At 42.1% G+C, this 26,451-nt stretch overlaps 1 protein-coding gene across 4 annotated transcripts in view; it reads left to right on the top strand.

Moving 5' to 3' along the window:
* The window catches only part of retreg1 (reticulophagy regulator 1), a 154,323-nt gene that overhangs the window by 58,660 nt on the left and 69,212 nt on the right, over positions 1-26,451 (top strand). The window contains exon 2 of one of the 4 annotated variants that reach the window (XM_041184061.1): positions 15,761-15,839. The exons of 1 other annotated variant lie outside the window; for it this stretch is intronic. In XM_041184061.1, the coding sequence (XP_041039995.1) occupies positions 15,796-15,839 (44 nt within the window). In that variant the 5' untranslated portion in view covers positions 15,761-15,795. Of the gene's footprint in view, positions 1-15,631; positions 15,840-22,057; positions 22,078-26,451 lie in introns of those variants that run through there. 2 more of the 4 variants (XM_041184060.1, XM_041184062.1) reach the window with 2 other exon arrangements.

Here is a 26,451-nt window from a genome sequence, read left to right as displayed (position 1 = left end):
CTCCCCCTTCCAATCTATCCCATCATACACCTCAAAGAAGCAATTTCTAGCCAGGCTGACTTTATTGTTGGATTCCCCTTACCTTCTACATATTTGTCCACCAAACCCCCCACCATCCCTCCACCGGCTGCATGTGCATCATGTGCTTCACTTCTCTCGGCTTTCCCCCCTTGTCTCAGTGTGTGATAGCCAGGTACCAATTGACTGTTCGATCAAAAACAGTCCAGAGACAAAAATTCAGTACTATTATAGATTTAATACTTAAACATAAAAGTAGAATCTGTACATGAGATGTTGAAATATTTTAGAATTATTGTTGCACAGTTTAATGAGCAACAAGACTTCGGATAAAAGTCTTGTCAACTTTGGAAATATAATGTAGGATCTGGATGATCGATGTTTTAATTTTACAATACAATTCATAACAGTTGTGGGGAACTTGGTTATTCATTTCTAACTCCTTTTGTGCGAATGAATCTTTGTGGTCCATTAAAAGATGGTTCAGGCATTGCCTAAGTCAAAGGTTTACTGTGTTTGTGATTGAGTTTGGAGCCAGAAATTGTTTATAGTTGCCATTATAAATAAATTTATTGAACCCAAACTTGGAAAAAAAAACAGCATATTCTGTCCAGGTGCAAACTATATGCAGATGAGTAGGTGCACCAGTGTTATCCAAATCTAATTTTCTGTTAAATGCCTTAACGATGTTGGGATAGAACCGGACCTCGTTCTGTCTGTTTTACAGGTGTAAAACAAGCACAACAAAGCTCAATTTCTGGATCCAAGGCCCTACGCCCTTTAAGGACACCTGAAAGACATCCCATCCAAAATTGGGTTGCATGGTTGTTCAGGCTTTCCCAGTGGGCATAAAACAGACTGAAAATTTTTCAGAGCAGCCACTGTGGTCTAACAGCAGCTGCTAACGAAAGGTCAGTTTAAAAACCTTTTGTAAAGTGGAGCCAATGCTGTTTTAACCCATCTAGTTGAAAAATACCCTTTAACCACTGCTCTTGATTTCTACCAATTTTTTCAACCATACTTCCTTATTTATTGCTATACAATCTAATTACTCCACCACCTCCTACTGTCCATTTCCGTTACCATTATCAGAATATCCTGTGGAAACCAAGGCAAGTATCTCTGTAATGATCTGAGAGATTTGCATTTCATCTCTTACCAATTTTACTAATTTTTATTTGGATGTTTAGAAAAGCCTTTACTTTTCTAATTGTTTTCTGACAGTTTTTTCTTACTGCCCCTTAAGGCTTTCTGGTTTTTCTTTTCTGCTTTCCATTTATATATTTAGTGTGCTAACAATTTTCTTTTGTATTATTGTCTCTTGTACTTTGCAAAACAAAAATATATGACAAATCTAATTTTGATTTTCATTTAACTTCTTACCCAGTTTTTGCTGCATTATCTTTACTTAAAGCAATATGTCTAGTTTATACCCTAATCATCTCCTGCCTTGAAAGTTTTTGTTTGTCTAATCTCTTATTTGTCAATTCTTTCCAATTTATCAGGGGTGGCTCCCTTTAACTTAAAGCAGTCCGTTTCCTTTTTAACAAGGTACAAACCTTTTGTTCTGCCTCTTACATTCTGTCCAATATTCAATTATCTGAATGTACAATGGTTAGGAGATGCAATGCATCATAATGCATCCATGCTTAATTTGAATTTCGCCCTTACTGTTTTCTAGATGATCCTGTACATCTGCGAGTTTATTGTACCTCACTTGTGAAATTTAGATCCAGCCTACCTCCTTCCTTACAGAGGTAAAATACTGTTGATGCTGGAAACCTGAAGTAAAAATGAAATAGTCAGCAGGTTGGGCAATATCTGTGGAGAGAAAATGAGTTTCAGGTCCATGAACCCATTGTTATTGCCCTTTGCAATTTTATCTGATCTGTCCACGTTTCTCACCACTTCAACTCCATTGTTCAGCAGTCTATAATAAATTCTTAGAAGGTCAACAGTTCCCTTATTCCTTAACTCTAACAAAATAGACTCTGTTTTTCATCTATGCTCTTTTTATATTCTAGCGCTGTAATGGAATCTTTCATTAATTACCATACTTTCTCCTCTAACCTATCTTTTTACATACCTTGTAATCAATGTTTGGCTTTCAATCCTGCCTTAGCCTAAGCCACGCCACTTTTAAAGCTATGATATCATCCTTGCCATAGCAATTTGCACTTCTAGCTCAGCAGCTTTATTTAGAATATACTTTGGGCATTTGTGTAGATATAACTAAAATCTGCCTTTGTTTGGCAGTTTTATTTTTTAACCCTTCCTCCTTCTGATCTATTATTTTTTCCCTACACTCTTCTGCTATTGTTTTCCTTTCTGCTACCTTCATTATTTTGTTGCTGTACTTTCTCCTGATATACTATTTAAAAACTATCCCCATTGCAGGAGATAATAGTCTTCCAGTGAGATAATAGTCCCAACCCTGTCCATGTGAAGCTTTCTTCTGTACATGCCATCCCTGTGTCAAGAATTTGGGACATCATACCTAATTTCTCCAATCATACATTTACCCATCTTGTATTATTAAACTAACATTCACACTGCGGTAAGAGTCATTTTGGAATTGCTACTGTTGAGGCCCTTCTCATGAATCTTTTCTGTAATTTCTGAAATTACTTTTGCAAAGTCTCGGTTCTATTTCTACCTATGCATTTGGTCCCAATATGATCCCAGCTTTTGCTATTCTTCTCTAGCTAAAATTATTTGTAACCATTCTGTTAGAATCTTTGGTCTGGCATCAGGGAGTGAGAACTTCATTCAAGACTCTTGGCTGTAATGCATTGTAAGAGATGTGCCAAGAGTGTGATTACCTCTTTTCTCCACTACCAAATGTCTCCCAAAACCCTTCTCTCTTGCCCCCTCCACTTTCACCTCCAGCATGTGCAAAGAGCTCTTGTGCTTCTTGTCATGATTGGGACCATGCATTTGACTAACTGTTTTTGTATTTTCCCCTTATCTCCAAGTTTAACCTCCATTCATATGTTCTCTAAACCTGAGCTCCTCACTCGTTTCTTTTCCTTCTCCCCTCATCCCATCCGTGAGTTACATCTTCAACGCCCCTTACCCAATTGCTGGCTCCATTTCCTAGCTCCTATGCTAGCTAAATTATTCTCTATCCTGTCTCCTTCCCCTTCAAAGCTGTCATTGATTATCCCGTCAAAAACCCACCCCTCTGTCCTTAAAGTACCGTCCTATCTCCATTCTTGCTTTCTTCTCTAAAGACCATGAATATGACATTGTGGCAAAGATGGGCACAGATTTAGATGGCAATATCCTGTTTGAATCTCTTCAATTAACTGTAGACTGCTACATGGTCCTAACTAAAGTCACAGAGTAGCATCTTATGTAAATGACTATTGTATTAACCAATCTTATCCTCTTCAACCTTCCTGCAGTCATTTGACACATCAACCAAACTCCTCCTCCAAAACCTCACCTCTGTTATCCAGCTGTGTGAATCTGCACTCACTTAGTCACCAATTTTGTGTATGCAATGGCAGCCAAAGCATTTCCAACAATTGTTTCTCTTCCCATATTTGTACTGTTACCTGTAAGTCTCCCAAGGATCTATCCCTGGCCTCCTTTGCTTCCTCATTTACATGTGGTCTATTCATGATATCATTTGCAGACATGACTCTAGGCTACTGTCTGCACTGTCAGCCTGCTCCTCTGTCACAGTCCTGCAATTTTCCCCAATTAAATAATGGAGAAACAAATAAGATCATAAGAAATAGGAGCAGGAGTAGGCCAATTGGCTCATTGAGCCTGCCTTGTCAATCAATAAGATCATGACTGAATGGATTGTTGCCAGAACTCCCCTTTCCTGCTTACCTCCCGCTAAATCAGTCTTGAATACATTCAATGATCCAACCTCCACTGCTCTCTGTGGAAGAATTTAAGGCAGAGACTCCTTATATTTAAACTGGTCTCCTAGTTCTATGTTCCCCCATGGGAGGAAACATCCTCTCAGCATCTACTCTGTTAAGCCCCCTCAGAATCTTATGTTTCAATAAGATCACCCCCTCATTCTTTTAAACTAAGTACAGGCCTTCTCTGCTCAATCATTCCTCATAAGACAAGCCCTTTGTCCCAGGAATCAGCCTAGTATATTCCTCAAGTGAGGAGAACAAAACTGTACTCTAGGTGCGGCCTCACCAATGCCCTGTCTAACTGTAGCAAGACTTCCCAACTTTTGTACTCTATACCCCTGCAATAAAGGCCAGCGTTCCATTTGCCTTCCTAATAAGTTGCTGAAACTGCATAGTAACCATTTGCGATTATGTACAAGGACACTCATCTCTCTCTACACAGCAGTCTGTACTTTCACTCCATTTAAAAATAATATTTTGCTTTTCTATTCTTCTGCTGAAGTGGGCACTCTGACATTTTCCCACATTATAATCCATCTGCCAAATTTTTGCTCACTCATATAACCTATCTATATCCCTTTGTAGACTCTTTGTATCCTCCTCACAACTTGCTTTCCTGCCTACCTTTTGTGTCATCAGCAAATTTGACTACAATAGTCCTTGCATCCAAATAATTGAGGCCCCAACACTGATCCCTGTGGCGCTCCCATAATTAGTTTGCCAACCTGAAAATAACTCATTTATCCTGACTCTCTTCCTGTTTAGCCAAATCTCTATCCATTTTAATGTATCATCCCCAATACTGAGCTCTTATATTGTGCAGTAACCTTTCTATGTGCCACCTTACTGAATGCTTTTTGGAAATCTGAATACACTACATCCACTGGTTGACCTTTATCTACCCTGCTTGTTACACCCTCAAAAGAACTCTAATAAGTTTGTTTAACACGGTTTCCATTTAACAAAACCAAGTTGTCTCTGCCTGATTGTTTTATGGTTTTCTAAATGTCCTGTTGCCATCTCCTTAATAATGGATTCTAGCATTTTCCCAATGGTAGGCTAACTGGCCTGAAATTTCCTGCTTTCTTGAATAGAGGTGTTATATTTACAGTTTTCCAATCTGTTGGGACCTTATCAGAATCTAAGGAATTGTGGGAGATTGTAACCAAGGCATCCACTACACCTGTAGTTACCTCTTTTAGGACCCTGCGGTGCAGTCCATCAGGTCTAGGGGTCCTGTCAGCCTTTAGTTCCATTAGTTTTCTCAGTACTTTATTCCCACTACTCTTTTCTCTCTAGTAATCGTGATTGTTTTAAGTTCCTCCCTCCATTTCTGCATCTGATTTTCAACTTTTTTTCCCTTTTTTATGTACTTGTAGGAATTTCTACGGCTTTGGTTTTTATATGGCTTGCTAGTTTTTTTCTCATACTCTAATTTCTCTCTCTTTTGGTCATCCTTTGGTTTCTAAAGTTTTCTCAAGCCTCTAGGCTATCAATGATTTTGCAGAATTCTACATCTTTGCTTTTGATTTGGTACCATCTTAACTCCCTTAGTTAGCCACAGATGGTGCATCCTTTTTATAATATTTCTTTCTCAATGTAATATACCTGTGCTGAGAGTTATGAAATATCTCCTTAATTGCCTGCCATTGTATTTTTCAATCCACTTTGGCCAACTCTGTCTTCACATCCTTGATATCCTTGTAATTACCTTTTATTTAAGTTTAAGACTCTAGTTTCAGAACCACATAGCTCACCATTAAACTGAATGTGAAATTCATTATGATCACTCTTACCTAGAGGAGCCTTATGAGGTCATTAATTAACTCGCTCTCACTACACATTACCAGGTCTAAAAATAGCCTGTTCCCTGGCTGGTTCCATAATGTATTTTAAGACATCCTCAAATACACTCTCTGAAGCCATCCTTCAGAATACCTTTGCAAATTTTATTTGTCCAATCTGCCTGAAGATTAATATCACCCAGAATTATTGCAGTACCTTTCTTAAAAGTCCCCATGTCCCCATTATTTCTTGATATATACTATGTATATGATGCAGTTCCTGTCAGGTGGCGTATTAACTAATTCCATCAGCACCTTTTGTTTGCTATTTCTTACCACCACCCAAACTGATCCTACAGCTCGATCCTTTGAACCAAGATCATTTCTCACCACTGTACCGATCTCATCCTTTATTAACTGGGCTACCTCACCTCCTTGTCCTTCCAAACTATCAGATACCCTTGAATATTCAATGTTGTGGTCACTTTGCAACTATGTTTCTGTAATGACTATCATCAGACTAATTTATTTCTATTTGTGCTATCAATTCATCCATCTTGTTATGAATGCTCTGTGCATTCTGGTAAAGAGCCTCTAATTCTGTCTTTTTATCACTTTTCCCATTCTAGCGCACTTATTTGCTAGTGTGCTTTTATCTTTGTACGTTCTGTCCCACTGTCACACTCTCTGGTTATCATTACACATGTCACTACCCTGCATTATTGCTCGTTCTTCCTCTTTAACTTTCCAAATCTCCCATCTCCCCTCACATGAACCCCACCCCCCAAATCAATTCATCACTTTTTGTCCCTTCTGCAAATTCTCAATCTTTACAGTTGATTCCATTCCCCATCACCTCCCCACCCTCCCCGCCCCTTGGAATCAGCGTACTCGTAATTTTGGCAGAAACAGAAATACCTGGAAAAACTCAGCAGGTCTGGCAGCATCAGCGGAGAAGAGTACAGTTGATGTTTTGAGTCCTTATGACCCTACAACAGAACTAAGTAAAATTAGAAAAGGGGTGAAATATAAGCTGGTTAAGGGGGAAGGTGGTTTGAGCCAAGCAGCCAGTGATAGGTGGAGATAACCAAAATCTGTCGCAGACAAAAGAACAAAGAGTTGTTGAAGGTGGTGATATTATCTAAAGGAATGTGCTAATTAAGAGTATAAGACAGGACAGATAAGGTACAGATAGCTCTAGTGGGAGTGGGGGAATACTAAAAGGTAGAAATAAACAATGGTGGAAATACATTTAAAATTAGTGGAAATAGGTGGGAAAAGAAAAAATCTATAAATTATTGGAAAAAGGAGGGGGAAGCAATGGGAAGGGGGTGGGGATGGAGGAAAGAGTTCAAGATCTAAAATTGTTGAACGGTAGTTGACAGGGCCCTCAACCGTGTCCGGCCCATCTCCCGCGCATCCGCCCTCACGCCTTGTCCTCCCTCCCAGAAACATGATAGGGTCCCCCTTGTCCTCACTTATCACCCCACCAGCCTCCGCATTCAAAGGATCATCCTCCGTCATTTCCGCCAACGTGATGTCACCACCAAACTCATCTTCCCTTCACCCCCCCGGCAGCATTCCGTAGGGATCGTTCCCTCCGTGACACGCTGGTCCACACCTCCATCACCCCCTATTCCTCCTCCCATGGCACCTCCCCATGCAAACACAGAAGATGCAACACCTGCCCCTTCACTTCCTCTCTCCTCACCGTCCAAGGGACCAAACACTCCTTTCAAGTGAAGCAGCATTTCACTTGCACTTCCCCCAACTTAGTCTACTGTATTCGTTGCTCCCAATGCGGTCTCCTCTACATTGGAGAGACCAAACTCAGACTGGGTGACCGCTTTGCAGAACACCTTCGGTCTGTCCGCAAGAATGACCCAGACCTCCCTGTCGTTTGCCATTTCAACACTCCACCCTGCTCTCTTGCCCACATGTCTGCCCTTGGCTTGCTGCATTGTTCCAGTGAAGCTCAACGCAAACTGGAGGAACAGCACCTCATCTTCCGACTAGGCACTTTACAGCCTTCCGGACTGAATATTGAGTTCAACAATTTTAGATCTTGAACTCTCTCCTCCATCCCCACCCCCTTCCCGTTTCTTCCCCCTCCTTTGTCCTTTTTGTTTTTTCCAATAATTTACATAGATTTTTTTATTTTCCCACCTATTTCCACTAATTTTAAATGTATTTCCACCATTGTTTATTTCTACCTTTTAATATTCCCCCACCCCCACTAGAGCTATCTGTACCTTATCTGTCCTGTCTTATACTCTTAATTAGCACATTCCTTTAGATAATATCACCACCTTCAGCACCTCTTTGTTCTTTTGTCTGTGACAGATTTTGGTTATCTCCTCCTATCACTGGCTGCTTGGCCCAAACTCTTCCCCCCACCCCCCTTAAAACAGCTTATATTACACCCCTTTCCTAATTTTACTTAGTTCTGTTGAAGGGTCATGAGGACTCGAAACGTCAACTGTACTCTTCTCCGCCGATGCTGCCAGACCTGCTGAGTTTTTCCAGGTATCTCTGTTTCTGTTTTTGTTTTGGATTTCCAGCATCCGCAGTTTTTTGTTTTTATCTTTGTAATTTTGGCACCTGATTTGACTCTTTGGGCACTGGCGGGTTTGTAGGCAGGGAGCATGTAAAATTCCGGGGTAAGAGGGCCCCCCGGGGGTGGTGTGTGTGTGTGTGTGGTGGAACCTACATGCAGCCTGCCTGCCTGCCTCTTATTGGCCACTTAAGGGCCTCATCCTATCCACACTAATATTTTACCCATGATGGGGGTAGACCTATGCCATGTGGTAAGCCTGGCAGCTTTAACTGTACAGGCTGGTGTCTGCCAAGGTAGGGGGAAGTCTCCTTTTGCGGGCCTCTTGGACACATCAGAGGGACCCTACCCTTTCCAAACATCATGTGCCCACCCTCCTCACTTCATTCTCCATCCAGCCTCTTGAACCTGGCCTTACTCCATCCTCATCCTGGTGGTGACCCCCAGCCCTGGATTTAGCTGGGGTCCTCTGTGTGGTGGGATTGTGTGTAGTTCCACGCATGGTCAGTTCTCCTGACTGACATTGCTGGGACTACAGAGCTGTTGGCCATCCAATTGGACTTCATTCTGAGAGAGGGGGGAAGACTTGCCTTAAATCAATTAATGCTGCTCCCAACATTAAATTGCTGTGGAGCAGCCATCAAGATCGTTGGGGTTGGGTGGGGGGGGGGGTGGTGGGGAGAGCAGTTGGTATTCACCTCTCCCACACCCCCATCCTCCCAAACTGATTAGCTGCAAGATGTGGGCAGGGCTGTGCCCTGTAAAATTCACCCCTGTATCTTCTCCAAAAAAAACGCTGCCCATCTCCACCCCTGCCTAAGCCTCACTCATGCTTTTATCACCTTCAGACCTAATTGGCGTGCTCTTGTGGCCAACTTCTCATCCTCCTCCATCCATAAACCTGAGCTCATCCAAAACCATCCTGCCATATCCTAATCTGCATTAAGGCCCACTTGCCCACCGCATGGTGTTCACTGACATTTTTACCTCCATTGCCTCTAATTTAAAAATTATTATTCATTCAAATCCCAGCTTGCCTGTCATGGGGCAGAATTTTCTGCTCTCTCTAGTGGCGAGCTTGGAGGCAGGAAGAGTCTTTAATCAGGTGAGATGATGACGTACCTGAACCCCGCCATCTTCCTACATCTGCCAGAGTTAAGTTATGGCTGTGAAGGCCCATGGACGACTTCCTGCCCTGCCCTCAGTTGAGGTTCTTAAATGGCCAATAGCACTTAAGGCCCTCATCCTACTGATCCTACTGCTGCTGGTATTAACCCAGGCTGGCATGTCGCCATGCAGTGTGCATGGCAGCTAAGACAATGCAGCCAGCTTTTCACATCCTGGGTGTGGTCCCTCAAGCAAAGGCACTCAGTACCTGATCAAGGGACTGAACACTAGGAAGGGGGGAGCCCACTAAGAGCCAGCCCCCTGCACCTCTGTCTCTGTGACCGCCACCCTGCTAAACTGTTACTTACTTGTGGTAGCTCTGAGATCCTGGGATTCCAGTTCCTGTCCTTCCCACAGTAGCGACAGCCTCCCCAGTGGGCTGCCGAGCACAAGAGCTGCTGGCTTCTGGTTGGCTGGCAGCTGTCGGTAAATGAGACTTCAGCCCCGGGATCTTGATTCCAGGGCTAACCACTGGCCTCACCACTGCCTGATTGGCTTGTGGTTTGGTGGACCATCCTGAAAAGAGCCACCAGATGAGACCTCTGCTGCCTCAACAAGACTCTGCCCATTATCTTCTAACCCAACAGCGTTTCAAAAAGCTCTGCATTTCCCACACTTTGATCTCCCGCATATCCATCAGTCCATTTGCCCCACCACTGGTGTCCATCCACCTAAGCTCCAAAGCTGTGGAATTTCCTTTGTTTACTGAGACAGGCCCTCAAAGCCTACCTCGCGCTTTTATAAAGCTCTACTTAGGCCACCATTGGAATGTTGTGTCAAGTGCTGATCACTGCACTTTAGGAAGGACGGGAGGGTCTTTGAAGAGATTTACCAGAATGGTTCCAGGAATAAGGGATTTTGAGTACAAGGTTAGGTTGGAGAATCTTAGGTTGTTCTTGAAGCAGGGAGATTTGAAAGAAGTGTACAAGATTATGACTAGTTTAGATAAGTTAGACACAGAAAAGCTGCTCCCATTAACTGATGTAGAAGAACCAGGGGCAAAAGATTTAAGGTTTTGGATGCAGGGGAGGGAGGTGGGTGCAGGTCTGATATGAGCAAAAATGTTTTTACTTGCAATGGTCTGGAACTCACTGCCCACGAGGGTGGTGGGAGTGGAGAAAATAACTTCAGTAGGAAATTGGTTGGACACTCGAGGGCAATAAACTTAAGAGCAATGGATATAGAACTGGGGAATAGGACTGACTTGATTTTTAAAAAATTAATTCACAGGATGTGGGTTTCGCTGGTTGGGCCAATATTTATTGCCCATCCCTAGTTGTCGATAAGGTGGTGGTGAGCTGCCTTCTTGAATCGCTGCAGTCCCTGTGGTGTAAGTACACCCACAGTGCTGTTAGGAAGGGAGTTCCAGGATTTTGATCCAGCGACAGTGAAGGAACGGCGATATATTTCCAAGTCAGGATGGTGACTGGCTTGGAGGGGAATGGTGATGATGGACAGAGAGGTGTGGTCCTGTTCCAATCTATCTGCTGCCCTTGTCCTTCTAGATGGCAGTGGTCGTGGGTTTGGAAGGTGCTGTTGGAGGAGCCTTGGTGAATTCCTGCAGTGTATCTTGTAGATGGTACACACTGTGTGTCAGTGGTGAGGGAACGAATGTTTGTGGATGTGGGGCCAATTAAGCGGACTGCTTTGTCCTGGATGGTGTCAAACTTCTTGAGTGTTGTGGAAGCTGCACTCATCCAGGCAAGTGGGGGGTATTCCATCACATTCCTGACTTGTGCCTTGTAGATGGTGGACAGGCTTTGGGAAGTCAGAAAGTGAGTTACTTGTCACAGGATTCCTAGCCTCTGACCTGCTCTTGAAGCCACAGTATTCATATGGCTAGTCCAGTTCAGTTTCTGGTCAATAGTAATCCCCAGGATGTTGATAGTGGGGGATTCAGCCTTGGTAATGCTATTGAGCATCAAGGGGTGATGGTTGGATTCTCTTTGTTGGAAATGGTCACTGCCTGACACTTGTGTGGTGCGAATGTTGCTTGCTAATTGTCAGCCCAAGTCTTGCTGCATTTGGATATGGGCTGCTTCAGTATCTAAGGAGTCACGAATGGTGCTGAACATTGTGCAATCATCAGCGAACATCCCCACTTCTGATCTTATGGCAGGAAGATCATTGAAGCAGCTGAAGATGGTTGGGCCGAAGCTACTACCCTAAGGAACTCCAGCAGTGATGTCCTGGAGCTGAGATGACTGGCCTCCAACAACTGCAGCCATCTTCCTTTGTGCTAGGTTTGACTCCAACCAGTGGAGAGTTTTCCCCCTGATTCCCATTGACTCCAGTTTTGCCAGGGCTCCTTGATGCCACACTCGGTCAAATGTGGCCTTGATGTCAAGGGCAGTTATTCTCACCCCTCACCTCGGGAGTTCAGGTCTTTTGTCCATGTTTGAACCAAGGTCAGGAGCCGAGTGGCCCTGGTGGAACCCAAACTGGGCATCAGTGAGTAGGTTATTGCTAAGCAAGTGCCGCTTGATAGCATTGTTGATGATCTCTTCCATTACTTTGCTGATGACTGAGAGTGGACTGATGGTGCGGTAATTGGCTGGGTTGGATTTGTCCTGCTTTTTGTGCACAGGACATACCTGGGCAATTTTCCACATAGCCGGGTAGATGCCAGTGTTGTAGCTGTACTGGAACAGCTTGGCTAGGGTACAGCAAGTTCTGGAGAACAAGTCTTAAGTACTACTTTTGGAATATTGTCAGGGCCCATAGCCTTTGCGCTATCAGTACCTTAAGCTTTCTTGCTTTACATTGAGCCGGCATAGATGTGATAGGTTGAATGGCCACCTCCTGTGTTATTATTCAATGACCTTTTGCCAAACTCTTAGTCACCCCTTATAATAACTGGCTCAGTGTCAATTCTTGACTAATTAAGTCTCTATAACATGCTTTAGGAATATTTTTTACATTAAATGCATGTTGTTGGTTTCCATTTCTCTTTGAGTAAGTATTTCATCTCTCCCTGGCACTTCCCACTGAGTTTAGAGTTTGAATACAGATTAGTTGCGATGTTATTGGTGATACTGCTACGAGACTTTCAGTTTGGACAAACTGTGTTCTATTTGTTTTCCTGATAACGATCACTGGTGCTATAACAGTATTGCTAGGTGATTCTGTTTGGAAGAAATGTCAGTCGTTAGGACGGCAGCTGTTCATGTGCCACTGAATTATTATTTCTATCCAGCGATCTTGTTCTGACCTATAAATAAAAATCAATGGGTTAGAGGCGTGTAATGCTATATGCCTACTTTAGAAATAGTAGCTATTGAGTTGTAAACACAACTGCGGAATCCATAGACGCTTGTTCCATCTTTGTTCACTACATTTCCCAACATCTTCTGAAGCATCCTATAAAACTCTCAAGGTGGAATAATTTAATTTTTGAAAATATTTGAACTTTGAGCTCTTTTACTCACATGTAAATATTTTTACATATGGTGTGCTTCAAATAAGTGTCCCTATTATTTGTTTGAATTGGCTTAGTTAAGGGGGAAAGAAATAATGTTTCTTTCTGTTTCTTTTAAATTTAACTTTTCAAAAATGAACCTGCTGATGACACCAATTGGATGAATGATTATGTTGCTGCTTAGGTGATATTGAGTGGGTGGACTTACTGAAGCCAACCCTGATTTAAGTAAATTAATGAACACTGTTGAAATCACAATGCCAGAAAATTCTGGGATCTACCTGCTCATGTTCAGCTTGCTTGCCATTGCAGAACTGTGTAGGGTCGATTGTAGCACTCCTATTGAAGGTGTGAAAATAAACTGATCAAGGGTGTTGTAGGAAAATGTAGGCATGTTCCCCACGATTTATATACCAATTAATTTTAACTGATTTAAAGTAAGTGGGCTGACACCCCAGTTAATAAACAGAGAAAGCAACTTGATACAAACATATTAAATGATAATGTCACCAAGTAATCCTATCCTAGTAATTCCAATCGTTCTGTGCCTGCTATTCTTAGCTCATGTTAAGACAGAAATAAATATTAAGGTGAAGTGATGTCACAGAACGGAAAGATTCATCTTTGGCTGCCAAACTGATTGACGGGCTTTTTTTAAACTGAGGGGAGAAGAGAAAATCTCCTAGCAAATTGTCAGCAAACCTCTTAGCCACTTATCAACTATTAGCATTGCAGTGCCAAAAACCGAGTAGCTGTGACCTGAAAATCAAAATAAGGGAAAGGTAAAAATTATTGGAAATAATTTCCAGGCAGAGAAAAAAAATCCTGTAATTGTTGGTGTGGAATAGCTAAAGTTAGGTTTCTATGATCAATAATTTATCAAAAATTAATTTTTGGACCAAAAAAATTAAATTTGGACCAGTGGGTTTTTGTGACCTCTTCTTCAGAATCACTAGATGGCTCATGCAAGCTCACTTGCCCCACTGAATTCTGAATCTCAGCTATACTGTTGCAGTGAGGTAAGCCAAGTAACTTCTTCATGATGAGGAAAGAAAGAGAATAGAGAATCTAGATAGTGAATCCTTTGTATGCCCTGAAACCAGTCATGTACAAACATTTGGAATTAGGAATTGGGGGAAAGGAAGAAACCAGGACGTACCCTCCCCCCGCCATGCACACATACATACAAAATTGGGGCATGTGAAAAAAAGTATTTAATCATCACATGGCACACAAAATGAACAGATGTTGATTTGCTGGAATTTATTATTAAAGAAGTCTTGATGCCTTTAGAAAATCATAGCATGAATAGACAAAGTCAACATTGTTTTACAAAAGAGCCACATTTGACAAATTTTGTAGATATTACTTGGATAAATAAAGGAGAATCAGTAATGTATACTTGGATTTCCAAAAGGCATTCAAGGTGGTGTCATACAAAAGGCTAATATTCAAGATGACGGTGCGTGGAGTTGGAGCTAATAAACTAGCATGGATAGAAGATTGGTTAATGGACAGGAAACAGTAGGGATAAACGAGACATTTTAAAGTTGGGAGGCTGTAACTAGTGTTGGAGCTTCAGCTAGTTACAATCCATATTCATGACATGACGTAGCATAATCTATCTAAGTTTGATACAAAGCTAGGTGGGAATGTAAGCTGAGAGGAGAACAAAAAGGGGCTACAAAGAGATAGGTTAGGTGTATGGGCAACAAGGTAGCAGTTGGAGTTTGATATGGGGGAAGGGTGAGGTTATTCACTTTGGTAGTAAGAGCAGAAAAGCAGAATATTTTTTAAAATACATGAAACTTGTAAATGTTGATATTCATAGAGATTTGGTTGTACTCTTACATGCTGTGTTCCTTGTAGATACAGCAAGCAATTAGGAAAATGGCATGTTGGCTTTTATTTGAGTACAAGAATAAGGAAGTTTTGCTACAATTGTGCAGGGCTTTGGTAAGACTGCACCTGGAGTATTCTTGTTGTTGTGGTCTCCATATTTAAGGAAGGATATATTTGCATTAGAGGTGGTACAGCAAAGATTCATCAGGCTGGTTCCTGGGATGAGACGGTTGTCCTATGATGAGAGGCTGAGTAAATTGTGTCTATACTATCTGGAGCTTAGAAGAATGAGTGGTGATCTCATTGAAACATAGAGATGCTGAAGGAGCTTGACAGGGTAGACACTGAGAGATTGTTTCCCTTGGCTGGGGTATCTAAAACACGGTCACAGTCTCAGGATAAGAAGTCAATCATTTAGGACTGAGATGAGGATAAATTTCTTCAATGAAGGGGTTGTGAACCTTTGGAATTCTCTACCCAGGAGAGTTGTAGATGCTCCATTGTTAAGTACATTTAAGGCTGAGATAGACAGAATTTTGGTGTCACAGAGAATCAAGGGGTATGGGCAGCAGGTAGGAAAGTGGACTGGAGGAGATGGTCAGGGATTGTTCGGCCTACTGCGTCTATTTCTTATGTTCTTATACCAAATGACAGTTACATATTTTCATCCATGCACATGCTGCTCTCATTTCCCAATAAACACTTAATATAATGGACTTAACAGGATCTGTGCCTCACTTCACTTGACCCAGAGATTGGTGAGAAAATTTAGGGGTTATTAGAGAAGCAGGAATGGGGTAGAAAAAAATTCAATAAATTTAATGCAGTTGCTCCATGGCATATCCTCAAAAGAATGTTTCTGAACTTCAATGTGTTAGATCTTTCAGTTCTTGGAATGTGATATGACCTTTTCAGTATTTTTAGAAGCAACCAACATAAGATAACCAGGATTGACTCACTCAAATCCATATCATGTTCACTAGAGTCAGAGAAACTACAGATGTCATTTTTCTATGAAGACCTTAGCAGACAGCCTCTTGAATAATAACTGTTTTAGAAGAAACTACTAGAGTGTACTTAATAATACTCTTTGCAGTAGCTGTGAGAGAAGATCCAAAGAACTTAAAATAAATGCCCGAGATGACTGAAAGGAATATTTTTGGATCAGCAATAAGGTATTTAAAGTTCCTTCCTTTTGATATTGGTGTAATGTTTTACTGAAGTGACCGCATTGATGGAATCTAGTTCTTCACTGTATTTGTATACATAGAGGTGATTTTTGCTAGATCCATGTATAGGAGTTGAATTAACAAAATTCTCAATCTGCAAATTTGTTTAAAAATAAAATGGCTGGGATCGCATAGCAAATAGATCAGCACTGGAAAGCGAAAGTTAACACTTAAAAGTAAAACCTTGATCAGAGTTCTATTTTTTTTACAAGTGGACCTGTACATTTTTCATTGCTGTTTGTTAATGTATTGATGTAAATGAAGTTTAAATTGCAAGCGTACTGCATCTTTTCTTTTTGATTCTATTTCCGGATAACATTGCCTTAATTTTTCTACCATGCAAAGGGACATTTTTGTAGACTAAGCTTTATAACATAGAGATTCTTCAATTGCAATGAAGTAAGATATTTTTCAACATCAAAACCTCTTGAAGCACATCTTTTACTCCTAAACAATTTATCTCAAAAACAACTTGTTACAATCACTCTTGTTATTCACATAGTTAGAGGAGGTACAAGATAAATTTTGTAAAATTGGATGCTGGCATAGAGTTTTGCCCACTTAAGAAATGCATTTGAAAACTTAAGGTCATTGGCGAGCAGTACCTATTTTTTGGATATTAATATGAATAGCTAAAAAAATTCTCGCAAGTACACTGACTTCCAAGCCTGAATTTCCAATGTGCATTCATGGTGGGTGATTGTAGACAGATCTTTGTGAACCATCTCTGAATGTTAATTTTCAAAATAATTATATTTTACTTGAAGTGTATTAATAGCCCGCCATTTACAGATTTTTGAAAAAGAGAATGTCGCCTTTTAATTCAAATAGATATTTTGTACTGGGATCTTATTGCTGTTTTAGAAAACTACATGTAGAGTATGTCAGGCAAATTTGTTTGTAAAAGGGTACAGGGTAGGCTTGGAAAAGAATTCCCTGCTGTAATCGCAACATTTTATAAGTCATTAGTTGCTCACTGAAGAGCCTCTGAAGAGTATCTAGTCGGTTGGCTAGAAGATAGCTAATGTATGAGCTGGGTACTAACTTTTTAAAATCATGTTGCTATATTGGAACTGTGAGATTGCTCTGCTGGATGTGGAAGTGCACATAGTCTTGGAATGGGTGTCACTCTGACTCCCATGATGAGAGCATTGAACAGCAATTCTGTTGTGTACATTAGTGGAGCACTACTAGGAGCAATAACATATTTTTTAAATCTGTAGATGGAGGAAGAGTCTTTATATTGAAGATATTACACTTCCCTTTGCCCCTGCTTCCACAAACCCTTTTCCATCATTCCTTAAGTTGGGTCAAATTCAGTCAGTAGTGAAAATACTATAATGAACATTGAATAGTATTATAGTATTATAGTTTTTTTTTTACCACCAAAATAGATTTCACAGGCATTTAATTGTTAAATTTTCTTCCAAACATATAAAACGTTAGTTAACTGTTGAGGTTATAACATTTCAGTTAACTGATTGCTGTATTAACTATTGATATTAATTAACTCTTCATATTTTTAACTTGGTATAAACTGGGAGCTGAATTGTTAAGTGTCAAATCAATGGGGGAAAAGAGATCTATTGTAACTCATTTTAAAAGTATTATTGCTGTCCATATGAAACACATTTAGAATTGTGCACAAACTGCAATTCCATTTATATGCCTGGGTAGTGGTTGCAAACTTCAGTCCAAACTGGTATAGAAAGGAAGAATGAAAATACACAAGGTCCGCTGGAATGAAAATCATCCTTTGTTCAACGGCTGATCAATGAATCCTTGACATTTATTGGCCTATTTTGTTTTCCAATGCTTCAGACATCAGCCGTTAATGTCACATGTATGAGAGGAGGTTGGAATTTTCCATTTGCTTCAGATGCTAATTGTACGCATAAAGATAGCTCAGTAATGACTGTAGCTCCTCAGAGGTATGGGATCTTTGCCACAAGTTAAACAAATACCACAGTGTCATTAATATTAGTGAGATATTTTGTTTACCTATATGAATGTGGCTCCTGCTATGGCATCAGTACTACTTTAATCAATGTCAGTGGGCAGCATTTCAGAGTTAATCAGTCTTTAGTGATGCTTCAAACACCTTTTTTCTTTTTGTCACCTATGAAAAGCCTTCAACAATCCCATGGATGTGAAATTCAATGCAATTCCTTGTTTTGTATTAATACACCAATGGCAGTTATAGTCTTTTTAGGCTGGACTTTTAAATACCTCTGGGGGCAGGAACAAAGATGAGCAGATGACAAAAATAGTGGCACTTTCTGGCAAGCTGGTTTCCTGCTGCTGATGAGTTTCATCAGGGGCAGGGGTGTGGGCACGAGAATCCACCGATCAGCAAATTAGCTCAATTTAAGGTTGTTAAAGAGCTGGAGAAGGACATGTTGAGATTTTGGTGGGGACACATTCGTCAGAGGCAGACCAGGTGCATAGAGATGCAACACAACAGAGAGCCAGTCATGGTCACCCCAAGAACCTAGGTTGGGCTCCATGAGAGGTAATGGCTCATTACACACAGGCACCATTTGGTCTGCAAGAGTTGCAAGGAGAGAGTCTGTATGCACTCTGTTAGTACAAGGGGTTGTCATCCTGCTGCTATTGTGGGGCATAAGGGCAGGGGGCCAGGCTTCTAGACACAATTGGGGGGCCATTTGAGCGCAAGGAAGGCAGCAGTAGGCAATGAGAGCATGACTTTCATTTTAGGTCAGCTGGTAATAAACATCTATGGCAGAAAAGACATGAGGGGCACGAGGAGAGGGAAGCAGGGAAGGAAGGAAATGGAGCGTCAACGTCCTGGAGATGTTGGAGAACCAATGCTGCAGGAGACTGTGTCTATCCATACAGATGGTCACAGAGGCCGGAATTTTGTCAGCACAGCAGTGGCCCCAATGATGGGCCCAAAAGCCAGCGGTAACACCACCTCAGATATTAGTGGGATTTTGGCTGCAATTTCAGCTGTCCAGAAACTAATTAATTGCCATTGTGACTCCCTTCCCTTTGTAGGATGGGTGCCAGCTCCCAAGGTTTGCCAACCAATCAGAGGGCCAGCAATCTCAGTAACACCACAGGGAGCGGGTACCCTCATCCTCTTTGTTGATTGCCCCAGCCCGTGGCTGGCAATCCAGATGGCTGGAAGGCAGCACCAGTTGGGGTTCAACTGGCATACCTGCGCCATCAGTGACTGGACAAGGCTACATAGAGAGGCATGCATCCTGTGTACAGCAGCACACAGTTCCTGCTGCATATGGCTTAACATGTGGTTGGCCACTCTCTCAATGGAGGAGCTCATGTACTCAAAGTTCTGAACAATGATGGCTGACAGGAGCTGAATAGACTCCTCTATTTGCAGCCCATGACCAGTCTCAGGGAACTCTGACACATGGTAACACATCTTGTGATTCCTGTGACTTGGTATCTGTGCTCAGCTGAATAGGGCTCTGACTGTCCTCCATCCTTTGTCCTCCAAGCAGGACTTCCCATAGCTGCTCCACTTCTCTCACCACCTCCTGTGTACTTATTACTATTGGCTATCCCTCACTAGTGAAGACGATTGTCTTCCATGAGTCCAAAGATGGCCGATGAAGCCAATTCAGGATTTGCAGACTTTATGGCATGGTAGGACATTTGTTGTCACATGGGGGATGTCTGGTTGTGCATTACCATTTTAGCTCATGGTATGTTCCTTTCACCGTTCTCGATTTTCTTCTTCATTTTTTGTCATTGGGTCTCAAAATGCTGCCACAATCTGGTTCAACCCAAGGCCTCTCTTGGGAGTTAATATCAGGATTGTATTTCTTCTTGTTGGTTTTCAGCAAATCCTTGAAGTGTTGCTTCTGTCCTCTGGTGCGTCTGCCCTGACTGAGCTGAGGCGTTAAGGGGTATGGCGAGAGAGAGGAGTATCAGCCATGATCATACTGAATGGTAGAGCAGGCTTGAAGGGCCAAATGATGTCCTCTCTCCTCCTATTTTCTATGTTTCAGTTAATAGCTGAAAAGGATGACACAATAATATTTCACGTTTTAAGATTTTCACTCATAAATTACTGAAAATACTATTAACGAAAAATTAATTTTGTAGGCAACTTATATTCCAAACTACGCAATGGAACATTTCTCTTTTATATTGATCACACAACACACACTCCATAAAATGACTTTCCTTACGGCAAACAGTACACATTCACTTCCAGTGGGTTCACACTTTCCTATTTTGCCAAATAGTAACTTAGAGGTACCATCTCCAGGCACTTCAATGTTTTTGAAGAGTTTTCCAGATCCGCTACTGGCAGTAAAGTCCACTCCCATGATTCTTCTCCCCCCACCCTCTGGCCATGCAGGACAAATCTCCCAGATTCCTTAGATGGCAATGGGATGCACCTATTCAACTAGAGAGCATCTGCCTCCTGCATCCAGCTTTGTTAGCTCACAAGAAACCTGAAGTATCTTCTCTGCCGACCACAGCAACTGGTCTTTTCCCCCTCTTATCTTTCTGCCCCAAAAGCTTGGAGCTAGCAAGTCTATTTACTGTTAGCACAGCTGCCCTTGCCTTTTGTTCCCCGGTGTGAGAATTTTACACCTTGTTCTGCCAATCCCATAACTAATCAGCCATCTTGCCAGGCTGAATTTGGAATTGTCACATGACCCCCCTTTTTGCCCTAAGTCTAAAGACATGGTCCAAAGCATAGTCTTATAAACCTCATAATTGTAACAGCTAGGTCTTTGCATGCTGTCAGAGAGGATGAAGTGCACTGCACCTCCTTAATCTGTACGTTCCAGATTCTATTTACTCCACCAGAGATTCCCCCTTCCCTGACGTGTGTGGTGAGCCCCCCTGGCGGTTTCCATTTTTACTGTAGTGATAATGTGAAGGATGGGGGCCCTTCCTCCGGTCTGCATTCTTTCATGGCCATTGTGATCTCCTTCCTCGTGTAAAGACAAAAGAGTGAAATAAGGTACTGCCAGCCTCTGTAGCCAATGTCAAAGGCCCACTGCATCCAGGTCCATCTGCTAACTTCCTCATTTACCTCTAGCCAGCTAGGATTGCTTGGATTGGGAGCATGGCCTTCTTCCACCCATCTCACCCTCACTCTTGAGGAGGAATTCCAGGTCAGCACCTACAAAGGAGGGGGCATCCTTGCCCTAGATTCTGGCCTTTGCTTTTCCTGTTCCATGACTGATACTGAAATTGAATCAGTGAATGACAGCCACAGTAATGGCAGCTATGTTCTGTTTAACTCAGGCTCTGCATTCTTTCAGTCCCACCTCCATTCCCACATCCACAGTTGTTGATTGGTTGCTGAACCTACCCCAAACTAATTAACAATTCATTCCTGTGAAAATCGGGGCCAATGGAAATCAGTTGGCAGAGTTTGACCCAAAGGACCTGGAAGTAAAGTATGATGACCTCATGTGCATAGCCAAGGCTGATGAACACATCTTCACATGACATTTCATACAGCTTCATTTGGTGCTTAGTGCATAACTCACCCATCAGCAGTCCCTGTTAGCAAGACTCACCCATCAGCAGTCCCTGTTACCATCCAGATACTCCACTTTATCCTAATATACATTCCAATAATGCCATCCTCACATTGAGCTTGCTACATATTTCCAGCTATTCAGCTGTGGCAGGCAATCACCCAAACCCAATCCAACACAATCACTGACCATCTTCCCTCTCTTGTAGGACAGTGTGGCCCACAATAGAAGGGAACAGAGCAGAACTGGTGGTGAAGAGGATACCTGCACCTCCTGAGCCCTATGGAGGAGATGGTTCTCCACCTTATGGGACCAGTGTGGCAGAGACCATTGGTATCTGATGTCACTTGGAACATTGAGCATGATGGCATGTTTGTGCCTTATGCCCCTTCTCAAATCCCAGTTCACCTCCATTCTGGAACCTGGGCATGAGCAAACGCAGGTGATATGACTGTGAATCTCTTGCTTTTAAACCCAACTTCCTTCCCTCATCCCAACCTTCCCCTTTCTTCCTGCTTTCAGCCACTCAAGAGCTGCCACCTGTCCAGCCACAGCACAACCAGAAGAGAAAGCAACAGCACAGCGCAGCACTGATGAAAAGACCCATCACTTGGCCTGACAGTCGAGCCACAAGCTCAGATACTGGCACTGTTTGTACCTTAAAAGGCTGGGAAAGAGCTGAGATCTATGTGGTGAGTCACCGGGAAGGCTGCAGCCAGGACAAGAAAGAATAGTTTGTGTGTCAGTTCACCAGAGGATGAAATCGCAGACCGCCTCCTGTCACTGTCAAGGAGCATGGAGTTCAGCTCCAGTTTGGCAGATGGTTTCGCAGAACTGCCCTCTCTGCAGCCTCTGCTCTAACTTCTTGTCATGTTACAGACCCAGAGGCACTGCTGCTGGAGCCCTCAGACCTGGGGAGACTAAACACAGACTGGGTGACCTCTTTGCGGACCACTTTCGCTCAGTCCGCAAGAATGACCCAGACCTCCCTGTCGCCTGCCGTTTCAACACACAATCCTGCTCTCATTCCCACATGTCTGTCCTTGGCCAGCTGCATTGTTCCAGTGAGGCCCAACACAAACCGAAGGAACAGCACCTCACCTTCCAACTAGGCACTTTACAGACTTCCAGACTTAAGAGTTCAACTTCAGACCATGAACTCTGTCCTCCATTTCTACTCTTTTTTTAATCCAATTTTTAAAAATAATTTATTTCAATTTTAATTTTCTTTTTTAATTTTCATTTTTTATTTTTATTCATTCATATTTTATTTCCCCCCCCCCGACTAACCTCCACAGGGCCACCTGTCACTTGTTTCTATGTTGCACTTTCACCCCTGTTCTGCTTTTAACACATTCTGCCACTATCAGCACCTTCTCTTGTCCTTACCACTACCATTAACACTCTCTTTGTTCTTGTGTCCATGACACCTTTGTTAATCTCTCCTTAGCTCCCACCTATCCCTGACCTTCTATCTTACTTCACCTGCTCCACCTCCTCTTAAAACAGTATAAAGTCCATCACATTTCTACTCTTTATTCCTGAAGAAGAGTCATACAGACTCGAAACATTAACTCTGTTCCTCTCTCCACAGCTGCTGCCAGACCTGAATTTTTCCAGCATTTTGTGTTTTTGTTTCAGATTTCCAGCATCCGCAGTATTTTGCTTTCTTCTTCCAGACCTGTTGCAATCTTTAAACGAGCAGGTCACCAGATCCTGTGCCTTCCCTATGAGGGTTTAGAAACACTTCTCACCAAATCCAGTGACTCACCATGACACGTCTAAAAAGGGCAGTGGATTTCCAGAGACTTTGCAATAGCAGAAGTTATTCCAAATTATTTTGCGTGCAAGTTAGGTGCCTGGCCCTTAAATAATGCTTATGCCGGCCTCTTGCAGCTCAATGTGTGTGCTTCGAGTGGCAAACGAATATGTTGAATGGGCCTTCATGGTTCAAGTTTGTAAATGGAGAGTATCCAATCTGCTGGTATGGGTGCCTGATGCAAGGACATCAGTTGGGAGGCATCAATGCACACGGGAGCTCCCTCCCTAGCATGGGGCATTGGACAGGCTGTGATAGAGGTGCTGCATGTCACTCTGAGAGCCTCTGGCTTCTGTAGCACCACCTCTGGCAGCTTCTATTTACAGATCTGAATTTTCTGCCTATCGTCAATTTTTTTTTTAAATCGAAGTTTGGTGTCATCTTATTAGACCTCGACTTAGCTCTTCCTCTATCCTGTTTTCAGTCTTACAGTTGTACTACATTATTGCTATTATCCTTTCACCCGCGATCCTCAATTTTTAAAAAATCTCCTTTAGTTCAACTGTAACACAAAGATCTCCAATATCTATTGGCTAAAGAACAGGAAACAGATTAGCAATGAGCAGCTGTTTCTTAGAGTGGAGGAAGGTATACAGTTCTCCAGGTGTTGGAGGAGGATCACAGTTTCTCTTGATATATTTTAATGACCTGCACTTTGGTGTACAGAGCACAATTTCAAAATTTGCAAATGGCAAATCTTGGAAGTGTGGTGAACAGTGAGGAGGATAGTGATTAGGTTTCAAGAGAACATAGGTTGATGGAATAGATGGACTAATGGCAGGAGAAATTTAATGCAGAGAAGTGCAAAATGATATATTTTGGTAGGAAGAAAGAGGAGAGCCAATATAAGCTAAAAGGCACAATTCTAAATGGGGTGCAGGAACAGCGACCTGGGAGAAAATGTATACTAATCACTGAAGTCAGGTTGCAAAATCAGTTTAAAAAGCATACAGGATTCTGGGTTTTATAAATAGAGACACTGAGAGCGAAAGCAAGGAAGTTATGATGAACCTTTACAAAACATTGGCTCGGCCTTAACAGGAGTATTGAGTCAGGTTCCGGATACCACTCTTGAGGCATGGTGTGAAGGCATTAGATAGGGTGCAGAAAAGATCCTGGAGATTTGTTCTGAGGAATGAGGGGCTTCAGTTACATGAATAGATTGGGGAAGCTGGGGCTGTTCTTCTTAGAAGAAAGGTTGGGAAGAGATTTGATAAAGGTGCCCAAAATCATGAGGAATCTAGAAAAAGTAGATAGAAACTGCTTTCATTGATGGAAAGGTCTAGAATCAAAGGGCACATTTAAAGTGATTGGCAAAAAGAACCAAAGATGACATGAGCAAAAACTTTATAATTCAATGAGTGGCTATGATTTTAAGGGTGGTTGAGGCAGGCTCAGTCATTCCTTTCAAAAGGGAATTAAATAAGCGCCTGAAGGGGAAAAAAGGATGAGAAATGGCTCTCTGAAAGAGCCATCCAGTTACCACCACCTGGCGCTGTAACTTCTCTGATTCCATTGTATGATTCTACAAACAGGAACCAGAGCTAAACAAATACACCCTGCAATAAAATGTAAGCATAGAAAGGTTTTGTCATATGTTGCCTTCAACTTTGGATTACTCATGTAATTTTACATTCCTGAGCTCCCTGTGTAGCCTGTTTTGGTGCCTGTAATGGGGAATGGAATGGTATTTCTAAAAAAAAATGCAAGTAGACTAGCCACTTGGCGAGGCTGGGTTTATCTCGTTGTGGGTTTACTAATTACGTACAGAGCACGAGGTATTTAGTCATGTCTAACTGAAAATAGATCTGTCACTGAGCTTGTACACAGACATATTTGTGCCTATAATGTGATGACCACCTGTTGCTAGCAACTGTTGTGTAGATGATTTGTTGACTCTTGTGTCCAAAACTGCCTATTAATTTGTGTACTGAGTGGCCAAGAGATTGTGGAAAAGGCTGGGTGAATCACATGTCTTCACACAAGCCTTCACATGTGCTTTCACGTGACCATCATTCATAACAAGAAACAGGATAGAGCTATTTATATTGCATGGCCTTTTGAAAAATGTCAAGCAATTTTCCAATTTTTCTTCACAGAAGTAGCCTTGCTGCTGACTAGACTTTCAGGTCATGTCTAAACATTATCTGGATGAGCTGATGTGTGTGTGGGTTTGTGTTTTAGTTTTAGGAGATGGAAAAATGTGATGTGTGAAACTACTAGGGGTTTATTTTGGTCAGTGCCCATTTTCAGACCCAGACTGGGTGCTGAGAAACCAGAACAAAAACAGAATTACCTGGAAAAACTCAGCAGGTCTGGCAGCATCGGCAGAGAAGAAAAGAGTTGACGTTTCGAGTCCTCATGACCCTTCGACAAGGGTCATGAGGACTCGAAACGTCAACTCTTCTCCGCCGATGCTGCCAGACCTGCTGAGTTTTTCCAGGTAATTCTGTTTTTGTTTTGGATTTCCAGCATCCGCAGTTTTTTTGTTTTTATTGCTGAGAAACCAGCATGTTCCTGCAGCAAGAGGCTGAGGATTGATGCAAATTGGTCCTTGGGCCTCATCAGCGTAGACAGGCAACTTACATGAGGTTTCAATGTTGGGTCACCTGCCTTGTAGCACTGGCCTTCAGTTACGCTGTGGACAGGGGTGATCCTGACTCCTCTCAAGTCAGAGAAGCACTCTGTTCACATTGGCCCAACAGTATTGTTTTTTATAATTTAGTGGGAGCTCACAGCCAATGGAGCTGCTGAAAAATCCTGAATCTCATTGCTGATGAATTTCTCAAAGATTATATTGTATAGGATATATGGAACAGAAACGGGCCATCTGGTCCAACTAGTCCATGCCGGTACTTATGCTCCACTTGCTGCCTCCCATCTTTCCTCATCTCAATCTATCATTGTAACTCTCTATCTCTCTCATCTGTTTGTTTAGCCTCTCCTCAAATGCATCTATATTGTTTGCTTCAGTCACTTCCTATGGTAGCAAATTCTACATTCTCACCACTATTTGGGTAAAGACGTTTCTTCTAAATCCCCTATTAGATTCCTTGGTGGCTATCTTATATTGATGGTCTTTAGCTATGCTCTTCCCCACAAAAGGACACATTCCTTCTTTCTCCATTCTATCAATACCTTTCCTATTTGTGAAGATCTCTATTAGGTCACCCCTCAGCCTTTATTCCACAAAAGAAGAGTTACAATCCTCTCCCGATAAATATACCCACGCATTTCTGGTGTCATC

The sequence above is a fragment of the Carcharodon carcharias genome, chromosome 3 (genome assembly GCF_017639515.1).
Source record: "Carcharodon carcharias isolate sCarCar2 chromosome 3, sCarCar2.pri, whole genome shotgun sequence".
Taxonomy (NCBI): Eukaryota; Metazoa; Chordata; class Chondrichthyes; order Lamniformes; family Lamnidae; genus Carcharodon; species Carcharodon carcharias.
The sequence above is the reverse complement of the archived record's forward strand: the minus strand, read 5'-3'. Positions and strand labels throughout refer to the sequence as shown.